Source organism: Nakaseomyces bracarensis, assembly GCF_045282275.1.
Source record: "Nakaseomyces bracarensis strain CBM3 chromosome Unknown Scaff2_0, whole genome shotgun sequence".
NCBI lineage: Eukaryota > Fungi > Ascomycota > Saccharomycetes > Saccharomycetales > Saccharomycetaceae > Nakaseomyces > Nakaseomyces bracarensis.
The window spans coordinates 91,960-112,314 of record NW_027263961.1 but is presented as its reverse complement, the minus strand read 5'-3'; the positions used below and the strand labels follow the sequence as shown (position 1 = coordinate 112,314).

Sequence of the window (20,355 nt, the reverse complement as noted above, 5' to 3'; positions counted from 1 at the left end):
TTTATAAACAAAGAATAATGGGGATTGGCGGCTAAATTCAGTAATATTGTTTTTTTTTTTTTTTTAATAGTTATATCTTATTGGAACAAGATAATATATATTAGTAGTTAGTTTCATTTTCTATTTATTTAAGGGTTTGGTTTTAAATTAGTAAAGGAAAAGATATCTTTTTAATAAAAGAGAGAAGGAATGAGTGAGAACTTAGATGAGGAGTTGAAACAGACTGCTCAAGATGTGACTGCTCTTACCTCTAGTGAGGCGGATCTGCCTATGTTTGCGGGCAGTCACTCGTATGGGTCAATGGTGCGGTCTAACAATTCTAAGGACATCAACTTCACCATGGATCTGAGTGAGAATCTGTTGATGGAGTGCAGGCGGTTACAAGCGGCTAATGATAAGTTTAAGAAGAGGCTGGAAGAGCTCACTGAGAAACATGATGTGCTGATTGATAGTGAGGGAAGGCTCAGGGATAGTAAAGAGTCTCTGCAGCAGGAGGTGGAGGAGCTAAAGCAGCTGAACTGGGATCTGGAGGCTAACCTGGACAACTGTAACAAGTCCCTGAAACTCTTGCGGAACGACAGAGACGCGCTAGCCGAGCAGGCTGGATCATTGGGGAAGGAGTTGGAAAAGCTAAAGACTGAGTTTGAAGTTATGAAGCTAGAGAACAAGAGGTTACAAGACCAATTGGGAAGCCAGCAGACGCAGACCGAGGAAGAGAGAAATGATCTACAGCAGAGATTGCACAACTTGAATGACGAGAACGACGAGTTGGTATCTAAAAATAAAAGTGTGAACGAGAAACTGAATAATTTGCAAGTGAACCTGCTTCGATTTTTGAAAGATAAAAAATATGTCGATGAGAATAAGAGCGATGTCGAAGATGATATCTTTGATCACATCTCCGATTCGAATTCTGATATATCACTAGAAGAAGTCGAGGAGCTAGCACGGAAACATGACATGAAACTGATACCACAAGATCAGGAAATACATCCCAAGTTAACTACAGATGAGATGATTGATCACATAGACAAAGAAGGTTACAAGACTATAAAGCTTGAAGAGTGGAGAAGTATACAAGATGAATTGAAAGCCCCACCCGTGGATAAAATAAAGGACTCGCTTATGGACAATAACAAAGACCAACAGATTAAGATCATGAAGTGGTTAGCTGAACAGAATAATCGTGTTGTAATCACTGAAGAAAAATATAATGATATGAACAATAAATTGTCTAATCCAAATAAGGATTTAGTATCACAAAATGCCGAAAAGATTGGTTATGTAATATCTGAGAAGTCAGAATATGAAGAACTAAAAGAAAAGGCAACCACTCCTTCAGTAGATTTGATCAAAATATTTGCTAGGAACAATAATATGGTTGCCATTCCGAGTGAACGTTTTGAAGAATTAGAATCTACATTTAAACATCCAGACCTCGAATTCCTAAGAGAAAAGGCTAATGAACAGAATCAGGTTCTAATTCCAATTAAAGAACTTACTGAGATGAAAGAGACTATCGAAAATCCTGATATGCAATTTATTAAAGCTGCTGCTACTAAGAATAATGAAAAACTGATAACAATAGCCGAATATGAGGAAATGATGAGACAACTAGAGAATCCAAACTTAGAATTTGTTGTTGCTAAGGCAGAACTAATGAACCAGAAGGTTATACCATTGGATGTCTATGAAGACCTAGAGAATACCAGTAAACATCCTACAATGGAATTCTTAAATCAAAAAGCTTTTGAGAATGGACAGAAGATCATTCAGGCTTCAGAATATGAAGACCTCTTAAGATCAGTAGAGCAACCAACTCTAGAATATATTTCTGAAAGAGCAGAAGATTATGACCAAAAACTAATATCGTCTGATGAATTCGAGGAACTGAAGCTTCTGTCTCAAGATCCTCCTATAGATTTCTTGTCTGCCCGAGCAGCTTCAAAGGGTTATGAAATGCTGAAGACAAAACAATATGATGACCTATTGAGAAAGACTAGTGAACCTACTTCCAGGGAATTAGAAGCAATTGCAGCTGGTATCGGTTATGTTGCTATACCGGATTCTGAGTATGTTCTATTAAAAGAAGTATACGACAAACCATCACTTGCATTTATTAAGGAAAAGTCGGAGAATGAAGGTCATGTTGTTATCGAAAAGACTGAATACGATGATCTAAGACAAAAGGCTTTCGATAAAGACTCTGCGATCGAAAACATTACCAACTTTGGTTTCAAGGCTGTTCCATTATCCGAGTATAATGATTTAATAAACGCTCAGTTAAAAACAGCACCTATGGAAGAGGTTCGGAAACGTTTAGAGCTTGAAGGTTACGTAATGCTAGAGAGTGATAGCTATAAGAAATTGTCAGTGCCTGTTTACGAAAAGGGAACTCTTCAAGACACTATGACCCTATGTGAAAAATATTCTTTAAGAGCTATCCCAATTGAAGAATTTGAACATTTGGAAAGAAATGCACAGTCGGCAATATTTTCTATAGATGAACTCATTAACAGAGTGAAATCTCACGGTTTTATGGTCCATTCCTCAGAGGAATATAATGAACTTCAAAGGCAATTGTTAGAACCAGATTTGACTTATCTGATTGAAAAAGCTCAGAAGTATAACAACATCTTGGTAGATAAGGACGAATTCGCTAGGAATGAAGAACTTGTAAAGAATACACCTGTAGAATTTGTCAGAGAGAAAGCTGCACATTATGGTTACTTACTAATCGAGACAAAGAGATGGGAAGATATGAATGCTGAACTAGAAAATCCAAGCCTAGATATGTTGAAGGATAGAGCAGAAAAAATTGACTGCATTATTATGACCGCCGAGGAAAAAAATAAACTAGATGAGCAAATGGCCAAGCCACCTCTAGAGTATTTGAAAGAAAAGGCTAGAAGACAGAGAAAAGAGTTAGTCGATCTTGTTGAGTATAGGGAATTAGTCAGAAAAACAACTAACCCAACAGGAGATGAAATAAAACAATATGCCAATACATTACAGTCAGTTGTGCTATTGAATGACGAATATAATGAATTACAAAAGAAGATTGATTATCCATCTCTAGAATATTTGGTATCATCGCTTGAGAATTTCAATTACGTTGCAGTTTCAAGTGATCAATATGAACATGAAATAGAAAGATACAACAATCCATCTAACGAATATTTATCTGAGAAACTATCTGATAAAGGCATGATTATGGTTAACAATAACGAGTATCAAAACTTGGTTGTTGCAGTAGAAAACCCTGAACTTGCATATCTAGAAGAGAAGGCTACAAATTTTAGAAAAATTCTAGTAGACAAAGAAGAATTTCAATATAAATTAGACACATTCGAAAACCCTTCGATTGAATTTCTACAATCCAAGGCTTCATTAAAAAACCATCAATTAATTAATACAGATGAGCTGAATGATATAAAATCGAAATTAAGGAATCCAACTATAGAATATCTGAACGAGAAGGCTCAAATGCTAGACAAGGTTTTGGTTGACAGATCTGCATACCAAACCCAAGTCAGGCAATTAGAGGCACCAAGTATAGAATTCTTAAGAAAAAATGCTCGTAGAGAATCTATGGTATTATTACCAAGGAATGAGGCTGAAACTATGCAAACTATGCTTTCAAAACCAGATCTGGACCATGTCAGGGAGAATGCTAAAGAATTGGGGTATGAATTGGTTGAGTTTGACAAGTATAAAGAACTGACGAAAAATACAGAAAATCCAACATTTGAATTCTTGCAAGCTAGAACTGAAAGCATGAATTATGTTATTATTAGAAAAGATAAATGGGAGGCCACTAGAGAACGCCTGGATAATCCTTCCTTGGACATTCTAAGAAAACAATCCAATGACATGGGAGCTACCTTATTCACCGCTGATGAATTAAATGAACATGATAACAATATTAGATCGAAAGCTGCTAGCTTGATGTCGCCATCATCCAAGGTTAGAGCCAGTAAACAATATTTTGAACAGTTAGTAAAAGAAGAGAAACAACAGCCAGGCAAGATAATTGGGCATGCACGTGCTTTGGGCTTTGTTACACTACCAACTGATGAATATGAGAAGCTGTTGAAAAATCAAAAGGATGAAAACATGAAAAAGAACGAATTGTATTTGAATGCAAGACAAATGAATCTGGCAATTATCGATAAGAACAGCTATGCAAAGCTTGTGCAACAGAGGGCAACTCAATCAAAGCTAAGCTTTGAAGAATTACAAACCTTTGCGGATCAGTTAGAGATGGATTTAGTTAAGAAAGAGGATAGTCAACAGGCAACGGAAACTACTGGCAACCGTTTAGTATTTACTGAAGAAAAGAAAGAGAAGGAAGTTATCAATGGTGAATCTCCATTTTTGTCTAGTCAAAAAGATTCATTGTCTCTAGAGGATTTGAGTAAAATGGCCAATGAATTAGGTTACTTTCTACTGCCCAACAAATACAAAGGAAAAATAAAGAATATTCCTGATTTGACCTCTGACACTACCATCTCATCCATTGAAGAAGAAGATACTATTGGAAATAATATCAAGGAAGCTGCCCTAGATCATAAACTTGACATATCTGACATCAAGAGTATGTTAACAGATACAGAATATGATGTATTTAACAAAAATGAAATAGAAGAGCTTTCCAAGAAATCTAATCGTAAACCCACTGTTAATGAAATAAAGTCGCTTGCACAGATGTCTGGATTAACTTTATTATCGAAGACGGAAGAAAAGAAATTGAGAGCTGGAACTTTACTTACCGATAACGAGTTAAAGGAAGAGGCCTCAAAAAGAAGTTTGATTATTCTCTCTTTATCTTCATATAAGGCATTGGCAGCAAAGAAATATCAACCTCAGGTAAAAACAACAACTAAATTAACCCGACTTGAAATCGTCAAGAAAGCCCCATCATTTGGTCTTGCAGCTATTGACGAGAGAGAATATAGGAATCTCCAATCACATGCTAATAAAACAAATGTAACTGCTTTGGATGAAGCTACCATAAAGAAGATGGCAAAGGAAAAGAATCTTGTTGTTTTGAGCAAAGAAAAACTCTTAATAATGGAGAAAGAAAGTAAACCTAAGACGAAATCTGAACTAGTTAGAATTCTCCATGCGAGGTATAATTTAGTGGCTATAACCAAGGTTGAATATAACAAATTGAAAACTCAATCTTCAAGAGCTGCTTCTACTCCAAGTACTACTAGGCCAAATAGTCCCGAAACCATCACTACTAGCTCCGCATCTGAAAATGACAGTGAAATTACGATGATGAAAGATAAATTAGAACAAAATGGCTATTTGATTATACGTAATACAGCGTTCATTACTACTCCTTATGCTAAGACGCCTACTAGTAAAAAGGTTGTGGTCATACCACGTATGTACTACATGACATTGTTAGCACGTACCAATCCAAAGCCACTGAAAAGAACGCCTGTAACACAAAAGAAAGCTAATCAACTCGATCCAAGTTTGGTTTCAGAGCTACAGGAACAGCATATTAGGAGCAGGACTGCACCATCTAGTCCGACCTCAGAAATTCCGCCTCCAGTTATAAACATGGCATTTGAACCACTACCAAAGGACTCTGAGATCAATACACCAAGAAAGTATACGCCATCCCAAACACCGACTCATTCAGTTAATCAGACACCAACACGTCCAGGTTTCTTAACACCAACACATTCGACTTTAAATGTACCAAAGAGTACGCCAATGAAGCCCCCAATGAACCGGTCCTCTTCTGTGGATACTATCGGAACAATCAATACCGTTGCATCTTTTAATGAGCAAGTAATGATTCCAGCATTGACTCAGACAGTTATTGGTGAATATTTGTATAAATATTACCCTAAACTGGGACACATTGGTGGTGAAGGTAGGCATAGAAGATATTTCTGGATCCACCCTTACAGCATGACTCTGTACTGGTCTGAAACTAATCCTGTGATGGAAAATGCTTCTCACAGTAAAACGAAAGGTGTTTCTATTTTAAGTGTTTCTGTCATCCCAGACACTAATAGTCACCCATCCGGTTTATACCATAAGAGTATAATAGTGACCACAGATGAAAGGAGTGTTGTATTCACTTGTCCTACAAGAGAACGTCATAATGTTTGGTACAACTCTTTACGTTATTTGATTAAAAGAAGTGTAGATGGAATATCGTATGATGAAATTGTAGAGGATGTAGATGATTCCATGTATGCTGGAAAAGTTTTTCCTCTAGGGCCGGAAGGTCAACATGTTCAACGTCGAATGGGATCAAGTTTTAAATCGTCTATGAGAAAACCGTCAGTTGCATCATTTAGAGACCGTGTTGATAGTTAGTTAATCATAGTATATCAATAAGAACCTTAGTAATATCATATAAGAACCTTAGTAAGATCCATATAAGCACCGAACAGTGCTTTTACTTAATAGTTAGAGTTTTTATCTACAACATACATCCAAATATTATTTTAATAATAAAAAATTCGTAACATTAAGAGAATAAATAAATAGAGTTATATATCTTTACAATAAATAATTTTAACGGTAGTTATATTGAACTAATGATCATGATTATGAAAAAAATAAGTGGAGAAAAACAATTGCTCATTTATAAGCATCTTCCGTTTAAAAGTAATCTTATTTTTTCTTCTTAGTTGATTATTAATATTGAGTAGGTGTTTTTGGGATAAATGCAGCTAATGATGACAATTTTGTAATGATGACAACACTCACAGTATATGAAGAAACAAGTAATGAGGCCCAAAAACTTAATGTAACAATTACAAAATTAAGAATCAAAAAAATTAAAGAAATTAACAGAATGAAAGACAGAACATTTTTGATTAGTAGAATAATATCAGCATCTCCTTTCAACCTCTAAACCAAGATTGTTTCAATTAATGAGTAGCGATAATAATCTTTGATTTTCTCTCACCAAGTCATTTTCTGCAATTTCTTGATCTTTGCATGTAAATTCTTTTGTCTGACGGGAGACTCAGGAGAACCATTCTCCTCTTGACCAGCAGAGCCTTCAGCATCATGCGCAAAGGTACCAGCCTTCTTATAGATTTGAATGTCCCTGTCGTCACCATGCTTGAAACAACAACGCTTACCATATGGACAATAACCTAGCTTGTTCCAGTTGATACATGGTTTGGTTCTGAAATTATTTGATGTCTTCTTAAGTTTCAATTCATGCAGGCCGTGAGCAAATTGGCACTTGTTTCCGTATTTACAAAATCCCTTTGTAGTGAAAGACTCACATAACTCTGTCTTATAAAGCTCCTTGTTTATCTGCTGCTGCTGCTGCTGCTGCTGCTGCTGTCCCTTGTTCTTGGCGTTTTCAACAGTGGTCTTCTGAATATGGAATGATTTGTGTATTTTCTCGAATGTTGTATCCAGGTTAAGTTGTTGCATCCTCTGTAAGTTTTCAGAGGTAAGCGGAAGTGCTGAGTTATTATTGTATTGTGGTTTGATCTCGACTTCAAGATTTGGATACACAGGCATTTGCGGTTGCATAGATGACTGAGACTGTACTTGTTGTACCTGTGGTTGCACTTGTGGTTGCACTTGTGGTTGTAACATAGGTAGTTGTCCTGGCAACTGGGATTGCAATGGAGACTGCATTTGAGTATGTAGCTGTTGCGCCATCTGCGGTTGAACCTGTTGTACCATCTGTGGTTGCACATTTTGAGGCACTGTGTTGAATAAGTTTGTGTAGTTTGTCGTGTCCACAAAGCCCTTACCGTTGAAATAGTACCCGTTATCCAGCATCGCCTTCTGTGGCATGTAATCATTCAAACTAACATCACTCCGAGACTGTTGCGATAAGTCTGAGGTCTGCACGGGAGCGTCGTCCTCATTTTCATCGACATCAAGTAACGTCTTCACATAATACTCCTCTATCTCCTTAATCCGCACCTCATACTCGTCTTCCGGCCTTTGATAGCTAACTCCAGGATGCCTATAAGAGAATATCGACTCGCTGAAATCCGTCACACTGTCCATTTTGTCTAGCTTTTATTCTATTTGGTTAGTTAGTCTATATAGGTATGTTTGTTTTGTCTATATAGCTGTACGTGGATGTAGCTTTAATTGGTATTCCAAAAGAGTATTGAATCTTAAGTCAATGCCCTCATCAATATATATATATTCGAGGATCAGTGGGCCATCGCTATGTTGATGGGTGCACTTTACTGAAATATTTTGGGTGCAAATTTTAGAGCCCAGAAAGCACACAACATCCCGTACAGGTCCTCCCCGGTGCAGTTTAGTTTAGCAAAGTGGCAGCGAAGTACGGCACTGACAATGGACAAAGCCAAAAAGCGCATTGACGGACAGTGGCTAGCACAACGTAACAACTAATGCACCTTCGCTTGAGCCATCGACGTGCAAGCTATGGCTTTTTGTGTGCTACAACGTGCTGCACCCACGAAACAAAGGGCGTGGTGTATGGGTCATTGGGCGAAAAACCTGGTAAGACAAAAAACTTAGCACAAATAACAGTAGCAAAGTGAGAAAAGCCACAGCGTCTTACGGTGAGTAGATTTAAGACTCTAGAACCCCGAAATCAAGAGGATGAAATCTAAAGTGGTGCAAACTAAATTAGCACTAAGGGGCAGCAACGAAATAGTGGTGCACAACTAATAAGTGGTTTCAATGGCACTGGCAAACATAAAGTAGCAAAAACTAGGGATGACTGTTAACTCACTGCAACATAGATGGTGTTATATAACATGCAAACATTACAAGAGCATTGCCCAATAGTGCCCCTCAGTAGCCCAATGTGGCCCAATGTGGGCCTCCAGTAGTTTTACCCGGGGCGGAGTTCTAAAATTCTCTCTATAAACCCGTGATTTACACTTTTTTGTCCTCGAAAGCGGAACGGGTGCGGCTGTATCTTAGCTTTTAAGGTTTATAAACGTTTGAACTGTTTATGCTCAAAACTCAATGCCAGAGGTACTGTTCTAATTTGTAAATAAGCAACTTCTTTTTATTGTGCTCTTGCAATTCGACTATAATATTAACACCAACCATTGGACCACACGTGAATTATCGTATGTTGTGTGTGACAAATTTTTCCATTTGTTACTCGTAATTGTAGGTAAGGCAGGGCCTTTCCCGATCCTCATCGGAAAGTGGATATATATAGCAATGCTTAAAGAAAACGATGTTGCTGCGTAGGATGTGTTGAAATTTAGATAACTGTCTATACTCATCGAAAAATAAAGGACTACTAAGAATTGGAAGAGATATGGATTATAAGGAGGAACAAGCACAAGAGCTCGAGGTCCTAGAGTCTATATATCCCGATGAGCTGCGTATGATCCGGGAAACTTACCCCGGGATTAAGTTCGAAGTGGAGCTGAAGCTGGAGTTACAGGAGTTGATAGAGGATACTGTCGGCCATCTGTCTAAGAACCACACCTTGCACGTCACCTTTGAGTTGCCGGAGACATACCCTGATGAGAACCCTCTCATATCTATCGATGCTGAAGAAACAGCGCAAGGATATGGCGACGATAGTGGCGATGAGGAGGACGAAGAGGAAGATGAACAGCAGTATGATGAGCACGGTAACAGACTGATGAGCAGGTACGAGAACATCCCAGACACCATATCCCTTGTCGAGTACGCGCAAGGCGGTACTCTTGTGCGTGAGATAGAAGAGCAGATAGAAACAGACATGCTAAACGGTATGCAGATGTGTTTCGCACTGATATCCTCCATCAAGGAGAAAGCAGAACAGCATTTTGTAGAGGAATTGACTATAAAGCAACAACAACACGAAAAGGAACTACAGGCACGTGAAAAGGAAGAACAGGCTAAGTTCCACGGTACAAAAGTTACCAGGGAATCGTTCTTAGCCTGGAGAGAAACTTTCAGAAAGGAATTGAACCTGGACAAGAGAGACGAACAGAGAAGAATGGAGGCACACCATGGTAGATTGACTGGTAGACAGATGTTCGAGCAAGGTGTCGAAGGTACTCTAGACGACATTGATGAAACCGACCTAGACGAGACAACTGACAAACTAAAGAACTTGTAATAACCATACAATTCCATCTTATCTATACGTGATCTAAACTGAAAACAATCCTTAATATCAATTCTTTGACCTATTATGCTAAATTAGCCAATAGCAATAAATAACAATGGTTAAAGATTATTACCACGTTAGCTGTCTGGTAATGATTTAAAAAGGAAAAATTTATTCAATATATACACAAACAATAGAAGTATAGTAATATACCAATATAAAACTGCATAACCTTATTAATCTTTCGCTTCTCACAGATGAAATTAACCGTTCTATAAAACAGCCTATAATCCATAGGCTGTGTTGTATTGGTAGTTACAGAAAAATATAGTACCATTTTTTGAGCACCGTATCAATTAATCAACAAACAGGTTTCTTTCCTTTTCGTTTTGTTATCTAGAACCTTGTTTCATTGGAAAAATAACTGCAAGTCAGAGCATTTCAGATGATATAAACTTGCACTTGATTTTTATCGGTTATGATAAAGCTATTAATAATCTTGATATGATAATTATAATTAGTTCTTAGCTTATGCATTGTTGTTTAATAAAAATACCAAGGCATGTAGAGAGTTCAAAAACTACTAATATCAATCTTTCCAATAAATCGTTGGTTTATTTGAACTAATTATCTCAGTGAATATGATACATCGGGGTTAGATATGTCCTCCAGTCATGATCCTAAGTCACTAACAAGTGGAAAAGTTAGATATCCTATCTAAAAAAAGATCAATAAGATTTTTTATAGTCATATTAGTACTATTAAATGGCATACTATGTAAATCGGCGGATATTACTTATCAGAATTAATTCTTGCAAATTTAAAATATTAGAAAGTTATATTAATACTCTTGGAATACAATTTACACAGAGTAGTATTATCGAATTTAAAAGGAAGCGGTTCAAAACGTATACATAAAATAGAAAGGTAACAGGAAAAGACATATATTGTTGAAATGCATTTGGTTTTTCTTTTTAGTGGTTGTGGAACCATATATTAAGATAATATCCCAAACAAAGAAAGATAAAAAGATAAAGAATTAATGATAATAAAAAGTAAAATGTGCTATAATTATATTAACGACTTGGAGCTTGCAAATAAATCGGAGAATGCATCCTTCTTGGCTGGCTTCTTAACCTCTTCCACAGGCTTCTTCGAAGGGCCAAAAATATCCATCAGGTCATCGTTTGCGTTGGTATTATTAGATGAACTAGTCGTAGAAGTAGAGCTAGTTTGGGCAGTACCATTCGATCCTTGTACTGTTCTTGAACTCATGGTCTGTTGCGTGTTGTTATTATGAGTTTTAGAGACATCACTTTGGAAGTCTCCAAACTCGTCATCCTCTTCAGTAGTGGCACTTAAGTTCGACTTTATCTTAGCCATAGATGAGTCCTTAGCTATTCTGCTATCAGGACTGTAGAGTGCTTGGGTGCTTGTATTATTAGTTGGAGAAGGATCGATGTCATCGAAACTGATTAGGTCAGGCATATTTGCTGCTGCTTCTTCTTCTTCCTTCTTCTTTTGCATCTCTCTTCGTTGTTGTTCCTTGTTCCTTATTTGTTCTCTCAAGATCTCTCTTCTCTGTTTCCTCTGCTTGTCGGCATGAGAAGGACGGCGACGAGGCCTATTGTTCTCCACTGAGATGTCGTCATCGTCATCGTCATCGTCGTCGAACTCAATCTCCTCACCATAGTCAAACTCAGTAGATCTCATAGAGGACCTATACGCAGCACCCGATGCAATCGTGTCGGCGTTGTACAGCATGTCGGATTCACCCTGTTGTTTGATCTTGAGTGCGTTCTTCTTGTTCTTTAGCCTCTCTGCTTTCAAGAACCTGGAGTCCTCGATGAACTGCAAGATGATCTCACCCTTCTTATGAATACCACGCTCATGTACCTCCATCTTGCCATCGTTGCAGAACTTGATCTTGTAATTCAACACTTCCTTCGAGATCAAGTGCTTATGCGTCAGCAAGCACGAACGCACCTGGTTAATCTCGTCCCCGTCATCGACATTAAACAAGAGGTACTCCAACACAACTAGACACTTCATCACCACACGCCATTCTGATCCATAGTTCACATAGTCCTTCCTCGCCTTCTCATACAAGTTCTTGGGCTTCGGAGCAATGTGATCGATCAACCGCTTCAGAATATACTCCGTGATCAGGTACAGAGGAACCTGATACCTGTTTCGCAACACCTTCGCCAAATGCTTCGGCGTAGGGCCCCAGGAGTCCGTATTCGTAGCCCGCCTCACATCGACCTGGTACGGTTCGTACTGCACAATCACATTCTGCGCAAACCGCGCAGCATTCCTAATATCATGAATACCAAGGTTCTGTATCTTCTTCGAAAGAGAGTCCATTTGAATAGCTTGTTCCCTTGTATGCTTCGTCCCAGTCTTCAAAAGACTAACCTCCTAATGTTAAGAGGGTGCCCATGCTCTTGCTTTATAGCTTCTTTCGCCCTTTTGCTCTTGGCTGCTCCAGGTCACGTATAAAGAGATATCACGTGCACTATTTTTATAAAATATTAATTATAAATTAATAATCGCAATTGCTTTTAACGTATTTATTGATTGTAGTTAATATATACATCTATATAATTACATCTGTGTTCAATTGAAGTGATGTATCCACAACCAAGGACGAATTGAGAAGTTAGGAGGAAAAAAAAGTAGTTTTTATTTTATTTTATTTTATTTCATTATAATTTTATTATAAGATTTATTATAATTTTATATATAAGGGGAATCTAACATTCACCGGACTTGGCGATGACATTTTAACATTCACCGGACTTGGCGATGACGATTCTGGCTCTGGTGGCACCGGAAGGAGAGCCCATGGACTCGACCTTCTTGACGACGTCGTAACCATCGGCGACTTCACCGAAGACGACGTGCTTGCCGTCCAACCATGGGCAAGGCACGGTAGTGATGAAGAACTGGGAGCCGTTGGTGTTTGGACCAGCGTTGGCCATAGACAGCAGACCTGGTCTCTCGTGTCTTCTGGTGAAGTTCTCGTCTGGGAACTTACCACCGTAGATAGACTTACCACCAGTACCGTTACCAGCAGTGAAATCACCACCTTGCAACATGAAGTCTGGGATCACTCTGTGGAATGGAGAACCGGCGTAGCCGAAACCCTTCTCACCAGTACACAAGGCTCTGAAGTTCTCAGCAGTCTTTGGAACCACATCGTTGTACAACTTGAAAGTAATACGACCAATAGCTTGGCCATCAGCTTCAACATCAAAGTAAACCTTGCTCATTATTTATCGTGTATTATATTTGGTAATTTGTTATTCCAATTGAGTATAGAGAAGAACAAGAAACTACAACCACCCCTTTTACCTTGTCCAAAGATAGAGAGAGAGTAAGCCCTTTATATATAAGGCCCAAATAGCAAAAAAAAAGAAGCCTTCTGCCCTCAGAAAGAAAGAAAAAAAGGAAAGAAAGAAAAGAAAGGGAAATTAACAAAAAAGAGGGGGGGGGTACTTACCCGGCTCTCTAAAATACGTCATTTTTGATTGCACGGCGTGTTCTAGGCACATGTGCTGTAATGTCCTTCTTGCTGTTGCTTCTGCTCTGCGGTGCTTTTATGCGGTGCGTTCTGTGAGGGGGGGGGTTCTAGAACGTTCTTTTTCTTCGCTGGGTGGTGGCCCCCCCTTTTGTGCGTGTGTACGTGTACGGTAACGTGGTATTAGTATATAACGATATACTGCTGTACTCCACTGGAAACGTGATTAGTACACCATGATATCTACATCTACGACTTTGTAACGTGATTACCAATTAAATTTTTTTTTATTATTATTTTCAGCTGTGAAGCTTAAAAAGCGATGAGTTTGGTGAGTGCTATGTTATTAATAGTGATATATATATATATATATATATATATATAGCAGCTGCAATATATAATAATACAGACACGATACAATTACAATGTTGGCTGCTCCTGTTGTGCTGAAGCAGCGCGGTGTTGCTGAGCATGTGGACGCTGAGGAGGTGTTGGGGTTCCTGGACAGGTTCGTCTCTAACAGAGACGTACCTGTCACAGACACCTCCATCGCCACTACCACTACCACCACGGCCACGGCATCCACTAACACAGGCCTGGCACTGCTGAGACGTGTCCAGCGTGACTTCAAGGGCCTCCCACCACAAGAATAATATATATATACTTAAGATATATATATATATATATATAGCTCTAAATAATAATATAATACTACTGTGATCACGTGAACTGACTCATTTTTTTTAAAAAAAAATTTTTTTTAACCAACCCGGGTAATCCGTGTGTTAGTTGTGTAGTGGGTATATATAAGAGAGAGCAGAGAGCAGAGAGCAGAGAGATAGAAGTATCTTTGATCACACTTGTTTACTAGGATCCTTGGCTAAAGCTAAACGTAATATATCAATAATAATAATAAGAAGAAGAAATGAAGGTTGCTGGTGTGTTAGGTGCTACTGGTTCTGTTGGACAGAGGTTTATCTTGTTGCTTGCGGAGCATCCGGACTTTGAGCTGCGTGTGCTCGGCGCTTCTCCACGTTCCGCGGGGAAACGTTACGTCGATGCCGTTAACTGGAAGCAGACTGATCTGCTTCCGGAGTCTGCCAAGGACATCGTTGTCGTTGAGTGTAAGGCCGAGGAGTTCAAGGACTGTGACGTCGTGTTCTCTGGGCTGGACGCCGATTACGCCGGTCCTATCGAGAAGGAGTTCTGCGAGAACGGTCTAGCGGTGATCTCTAACGCAAAGAACTACAGAAGGGAAGAGGACGTGCCATTGGTGGTCCCTATCGTTAACCCAGAACATCTGGACATCGTCGCCCACAAGAGATCCCAGGACAAGAACAAAGGTTTCATCGTCTGTATCTCCAATTGCTCCACCGCTGGTCTTGTGTCCCCATTGAAACCTTTGGTTGACAAGTATGGTCCTATTGACGCATTGACCACCACTACTCTACAGGCCATCTCCGGTGCTGGTTTCTCTCCAGGTGTCCCAGGTATCGATATCCTGGACAACATCATCCCTTACATCGGTGGTGAAGAGGACAAGATGGAATGGGAAACTAAGAAGATCTTGGGTAAGCTATCCAAGGACAACTCCACCGTCGAACTCGTCTCTCCTGAAGAGATGAAGGTCTCCGCTCAATGTAACAGAGTCGCTGTCTCCGACGGTCACACCGAGTGTATCTCCTTCAGATTCAAGAACAGGGACCAAGTTCCTTCTGTTGAAGACCTAAAGAAGACCTTATCCGATTACGTCTGCGATGCTTACAAATTGGGATGCCACTCCGCTCCAAAGCAGACCATCCACGTCCTGGAACAAAACGACAGACCTCAACCAAGATTGGACAGAAACAGAGACAATGGTTACGGTGTCTCCGTCGGTAGAGTCAGAGAAGACCCAGTCCTAGACTTCAAGATGGTCGTCCTATCCCACAATACCATCATCGGTGCTGCCGGCTCCGGTATCTTGATCGCCGAAATCTTGCTTGCAAAGAACTTGATCTAGAAGAACCACTAAGCAAAAGATAAAAAAATAAATGAAAAAAAAAAAGGAATTCATAGACTATATTATTTTTTTTTTTAATGATGAATGCATTTTACTCAAATAACCCAATTATTCTAAAGAATGAATATACAATATAATAATATTACAATTATATAATAATAATACAATTATATAATAATAATACAATTATATAATAATAATACAATTATATAATAATTATAAACTGTACTAAGATACTTCGTACCGTCATCCAGATTTATGTAGACTACTCCTAATTCTGCTATATCGTAACCAGACCCACATGCACATTAATAAAACGTTAAATTAGGTATCTAGTCAATATCTCATTCAATTTAATATAATCCGTATATCATAGTAAAGCAGAATATCACATAAAACGAATTGATCACGTCCACTGTAAGGACTTGCGAAAGCTGGAAATTTAAATTTGGGAGCCCATCTAAAATATAACGAAACTATATTAAGTGTATGCTCAAAACCTGCTATTTCTACCTCGACTTGACTGCCTAATTGTGCTCTAGCTTTTCTGATAAGGTCAATTTTTTGGGTCCAATCCAACAGTACAGTTGGAGTCCTATTATTTCTGTAAAGAAAAGAAGCTGGTACTGACCAGAACAAAATTTTAATTTAACGTTATAAAAGAAGAGAAGTTATCTATTCATTTTGGAATATTCGGTATATTAGATGGATAATAAGAGTGGAGTTGTGAATCCGTTAGTTTCTAGTCCAGAATCGCTAGGATTCGCAAGGGTAAACCATGGCAAGCGGGCTGTCCCTAGGTTTCTAGTTGGACAGCAGCCTCAATTGAAGTCAAAACCTTTCAAACAAGATGCTTGGGATAAGAGTAATCAACAGAAAATGGTCCAGATGGAGGAGAACATCGATGTTCTAACAGAACTTTATGAGAGACTTCGCAAAATGAGAGAAATGGAGAGGAAAATGATGGAAAATAAAGGCTTGGTGGATAAAGCTGATTTTGCCAAAGATCTGAATGATGCCATTGAATTCCAAGGTACATGTCTTGATATGTGTCCAGTTTTTGAAAGAGCAAGAAGAAATGTCGAGTACACTGTATACAGTTACGAAAAGAATGATCCAAGTGACAAGAAAGCTGCAAGAGCCAAGGCCCTTAAAGTGTTCGCTAGACCAGCAGCAGCAGCAGCCCCACCTCTGCCATCTGATGTCAGACCACCTCATGTCCTTGTACAAACACTTGATTACATCATAGATAATCTTTTAGTGACATTACCTGAAAGTGAGGGATTCATCTGGGACAGAATGAGGTCTATACGTCAGGACTTTACATACCAAAACTACTCGGGACCAGAAGCGATAGATTGTAACGAAAGAATTGTGCGAATCCATCTTCTTATTTTGCATGTAATGGCAAAGTCTAAAGCAAAGTACTCAATGCAGCAAGAATTGGAACAACTGCATAAATCACTGATCACTCTAGCTGAAATATACGATGATGTGCGAGCCGCTGGCGGGTCATGCCCAAATGAAGCTGAATTTAGGGCATATGCACTTTTGAGTAAGATCAGAGATCCACAATATGATAAAACTATACAGGAGCTTCCCGATCATATATTTCAAGACAACCTTGTGCAGTTGGCGCTTGTATTTAGGTCAATTGTGTCAAATTCATCCTTCCTTGAAAGAGGACACATTAAAACAGAAAACTGTTTGAACTATTACGAAAGATTCTTCAAACTAATACAAAGTACAGAAGTGCCATTCTTAATGGCTTCTTTTTTGGAAACATATCTTGGGGAAATCCGTTTCTATGCTATCAAAGCCCTAGCATTCTCGTTGAACAAGAAATATAAACCTGTTGACTTTTCTTACATGATGAATATGCTATTATTTAATGATGAAGAAGAGTTGTTATATTTTTGCAACTACTACTCAATAACAATTATAGATAATACAGTTGACTTGAAGTCATTAAATCATCACTCACATAAAATTCCCGAGACTAAACCTTTAAAACAGAGCTATTTACACTGCGTGGAAGAAAAACTTTTAAATTCATCATTAAAGACTTTAATAAATGCTGGCAAGAGCAATTTAAATATAGAGCTTCACAATAACCCGATAATAAAAAAGGAAATACCAATTATAAAAAATAATAATCAAATCAATGGAGGTATAGTGTTGAATAATGGCTTGACTTCAAAAAACAATCCGTTTACAAATACCAGTTTGAAATCAGTGGTAACGGACAAAATCAAACCTACCCAAAATGCTGATTCAAATCCTCTTCCTTCCATTTCAGTTTCCAGAGACTCAAATGTTAATATTGTACCGAAAAAATCAGAAGAAAATAAAACTAAAATAGGATTAAACACCCCTACTTTTAGTTTTAGTAAACCTGAATTCGTCCCTAATAATAGTAGAATAGAAAATAAAGATTCAGCCTCCAATAAGGTATTTACGTTCAATCAAATACCAGCGGACGTACCGAAACAGAAAACAAGTTTATTTTCCACTTCTTCAAAAAGCACTACACAATCTCCAGGCCAAACTGCCAATACAAAGAAAGAAAGCCTTGACAAAAAGCAAGAAAAAATGGCAATTGCCAGTAAAATACTAGCCCAAATTATGAAAGAAGTAGTAAAGAAAAAAGTTACTCAGATTGTTAGTTCTACTTTGGAAAAAAAGGACCAAAAGAAGACGTTGCTGTCAAATTATTCTGAGGAATTATATCGAGCATTTTTGCATGAAAAATTGTACATTATTTATCTAGAGAGCCGTTCTGAAATCTATATGCAAAAAAGAATACTTAAAAAATATATTACCAGATGGCATACTCATACTCAAAATAAAATAAAAGAAAAAAATAAAATAAAAGAAAAAAAAGAAAAAATAAGACTTGTCAGTAGACAACTTGGTGTTCCAACCTACAGAACAGCGCAAAAATCACCCAATATTTCTTTAGGCGAAAAGAATGCAATTAACTCATCTGTCTTAACTAAAGATAGAGATTTTTCACCACTAGAGGTTGAACAATCTAAAATTGATAAATCTTTAATAAAGAAGAATAGATTTTGGTACCCAATTGATTTTGAAAAAGTTTTCATTGATAATATATATAAAAGATTACCAAACCCCACCAGCTTTAATATCCTAGTTTACTCAAATGGAAAAAAATCTGTGTCTAATGAGTGGTTATTCCAAAAATTGTCATTAAAAGGTGATATGGAGAGAGTCTTGACGAGGGATGATCAAAAATACTGTATTACCAAAATAACGAATGACACCGAAAGCAAACTCGTCAATGATTCTGGTTTATTGATATTTAATAGCGGTGTTACCGAGTTTAATATTTTTGATCTAGAGATGAAATTAAAACAGGATGGAGAATCTTTGATAAAATTAATTGGTAAAATTTCGCTTCAAAGCGATATCAAATTCACTATTCTAATACTTTATTGGGAATCGGCCCATAATTGTTTGGATGAAAATACTATTTCGCAATGTTTGAAGTTGCAAAAAATCACCAAACATTTCAGTAGTATTTTACATGATATTGTTATTGTCAATATTGGTGGTGAAGATCCCGATAAGGCCTTGGAATATGCTATCGAAAGATCTGCCAAATTATTCCAATACAAGCTAACAAGCCGTGGAGAATATAATCAAAGATTACGTACTGCTGAGAAAACTCCAACCTCTGTTGCTGATACATTAAACACGAGGCACTTGGATGCTAAGTTGAGAAGAACACTTGAATTTGAGCAAGAGAAATACATGAAAGAAATCGAAAGGACCAAAAGAAGAAAACAAAACACATATGCCCATTTACAATCACATATTATGGCTTCTCCCAAGAACCACCAAAAAAAGATACCTGTCCTACTATCGGCGTCCTCTGATAGTAGATACAGGACTCCTCTTAACTCTAAAAGAAGGATAGTATCTACCACACCCAATGGATTTCCTTCAACCCCTACTCTTGCACAACAACTGGATAAGACAGACAAACACCCAAAAAAAGCACTGCTGGCGTTAAGTACTCCCAGCCATAGTAAAATACTTTCAGGTAGTATTTCAGTTGCCCCGTCAACCGCTTCTACAGATAAAACGCCGATTGTAACTATAATTGAAAATGCTTATGAAAACAACTCAGAGGATCATAGCAACCATGATTCGGTACTATACAGAACTCCTATTAACACAACTAAACCTGTGAATAAACACCCAAAAGTACCTCATACTCCTTCCAACCCTACATCCAATTTCAAAGAGTTAAAGTCTCTGATAGAATCAGTAAAGAAAAAATTCCATCAACCATAAACTTCGATGATTAGAAGTAGTATATCCGTACTATCTAATCTTCACTCCCCTATTTCAAAGCATTATTTCATGATAGGATAACCCACTGCCGATCGCCTGCTCTACAAAGTATATCTTCCTAAGTCATATTCCATCAACAGTACATTATTACTTGCTCAAGCCGAACTTACAGGTCTTAATGTATTCTAGGCGACACACAGCATAAAAGAAACATGGTCATTATATTTTTATGTACTAATTTCTGCATTTGTATACCATAATTACTTAATTTATAAATATCTTATTCATATCTTAGAAAGACTACTTCAATACTTACTAGTCTATATTAAATCACGTGACTTATATATTATAAAAGAAAATGGGAGAGAGGCCTTATAGCTAAGGTTAAAATTTGTGGAGGTAGGAATATTAAAACTTCATTACTTGAATAAGGTGTCTATATAACCAGCGATATAGTTTATT

At 37.8% G+C, this 20,355-nt stretch overlaps 8 protein-coding genes across 8 annotated transcripts; 5 read left to right on the top strand and 3 right to left on the bottom strand.

Moving 5' to 3' along the window:
* Window positions 1-189: 189 nt before the first annotated feature.
* Window positions 190-6,345, top strand: NUM1 (Num1p; the record flags this gene model as incomplete). Its single annotated transcript, XM_071050340.1, has 1 exon — window positions 190-6,345. One exon carries the CDS (start codon window positions 190-192, stop codon window positions 6,343-6,345), a length of 6,156 nt encoding a protein of 2,051 aa, XP_070908586.1.
* Window positions 6,346-6,939: 594 nt separating this feature from the next.
* CTH1 (putative mRNA-binding protein CTH1) lies at window positions 6,940-8,016 on the bottom strand (the record flags this gene model as incomplete). Its single annotated transcript, XM_071050339.1, has 1 exon — window positions 6,940-8,016. The coding sequence occupies one exon, from the start codon at window positions 8,014-8,016 to the stop codon at window positions 6,940-6,942; it is 1,077 nt and encodes a 358-aa protein (XP_070908585.1).
* A 1,246-nt stretch (window positions 8,017-9,262) lies between these two features.
* Window positions 9,263-10,057, top strand: GIR2 (Gir2p; the record flags this gene model as incomplete). The annotated part of the gene is made up of 1 exon (XM_071050338.1): window positions 9,263-10,057. The coding sequence occupies one exon, from the start codon at window positions 9,263-9,265 to the stop codon at window positions 10,055-10,057; it is 795 nt and encodes a 264-aa protein (XP_070908584.1).
* Window positions 10,058-11,119: 1,062 nt separating this feature from the next.
* On the bottom strand, window positions 11,120-12,415 carry ENT5 (Ent5p; the record flags this gene model as incomplete). The annotated part of the gene is made up of 1 exon (XM_071050337.1): window positions 11,120-12,415. The coding sequence occupies one exon, from the start codon at window positions 12,413-12,415 to the stop codon at window positions 11,120-11,122; it is 1,296 nt and encodes a 431-aa protein (XP_070908583.1).
* Window positions 12,416-12,834: 419 nt separating this feature from the next.
* On the bottom strand, window positions 12,835-13,323 carry CPR1 (peptidylprolyl isomerase CPR1; the record flags this gene model as incomplete). Its single annotated transcript, XM_071050336.1, has 1 exon — window positions 12,835-13,323. One exon carries the CDS (start codon window positions 13,321-13,323, stop codon window positions 12,835-12,837), a length of 489 nt encoding a protein of 162 aa, XP_070908582.1.
* A 673-nt stretch (window positions 13,324-13,996) lies between these two features.
* Window positions 13,997-14,224, top strand: RPA14 (DNA-directed RNA polymerase I subunit RPA14; the record flags this gene model as incomplete). Its single annotated transcript, XM_071050335.1, has 1 exon — window positions 13,997-14,224. One exon carries the CDS (start codon window positions 13,997-13,999, stop codon window positions 14,222-14,224), a length of 228 nt encoding a protein of 75 aa, XP_070908581.1.
* Window positions 14,225-14,496: 272 nt separating this feature from the next.
* On the top strand, window positions 14,497-15,573 carry HOM2 (aspartate-semialdehyde dehydrogenase; the record flags this gene model as incomplete). Its single annotated transcript, XM_071050334.1, has 1 exon — window positions 14,497-15,573. One exon carries the CDS (start codon window positions 14,497-14,499, stop codon window positions 15,571-15,573), a length of 1,077 nt encoding a protein of 358 aa, XP_070908580.1.
* A 705-nt stretch (window positions 15,574-16,278) lies between these two features.
* Window positions 16,279-19,893, top strand: SAC3 (Sac3p; the record flags this gene model as incomplete). The annotated part of the gene is made up of 1 exon (XM_071050333.1): window positions 16,279-19,893. One exon carries the CDS (start codon window positions 16,279-16,281, stop codon window positions 19,891-19,893), a length of 3,615 nt encoding a protein of 1,204 aa, XP_070908579.1.
* Window positions 19,894-20,355: the final 462 nt, after the last annotated feature.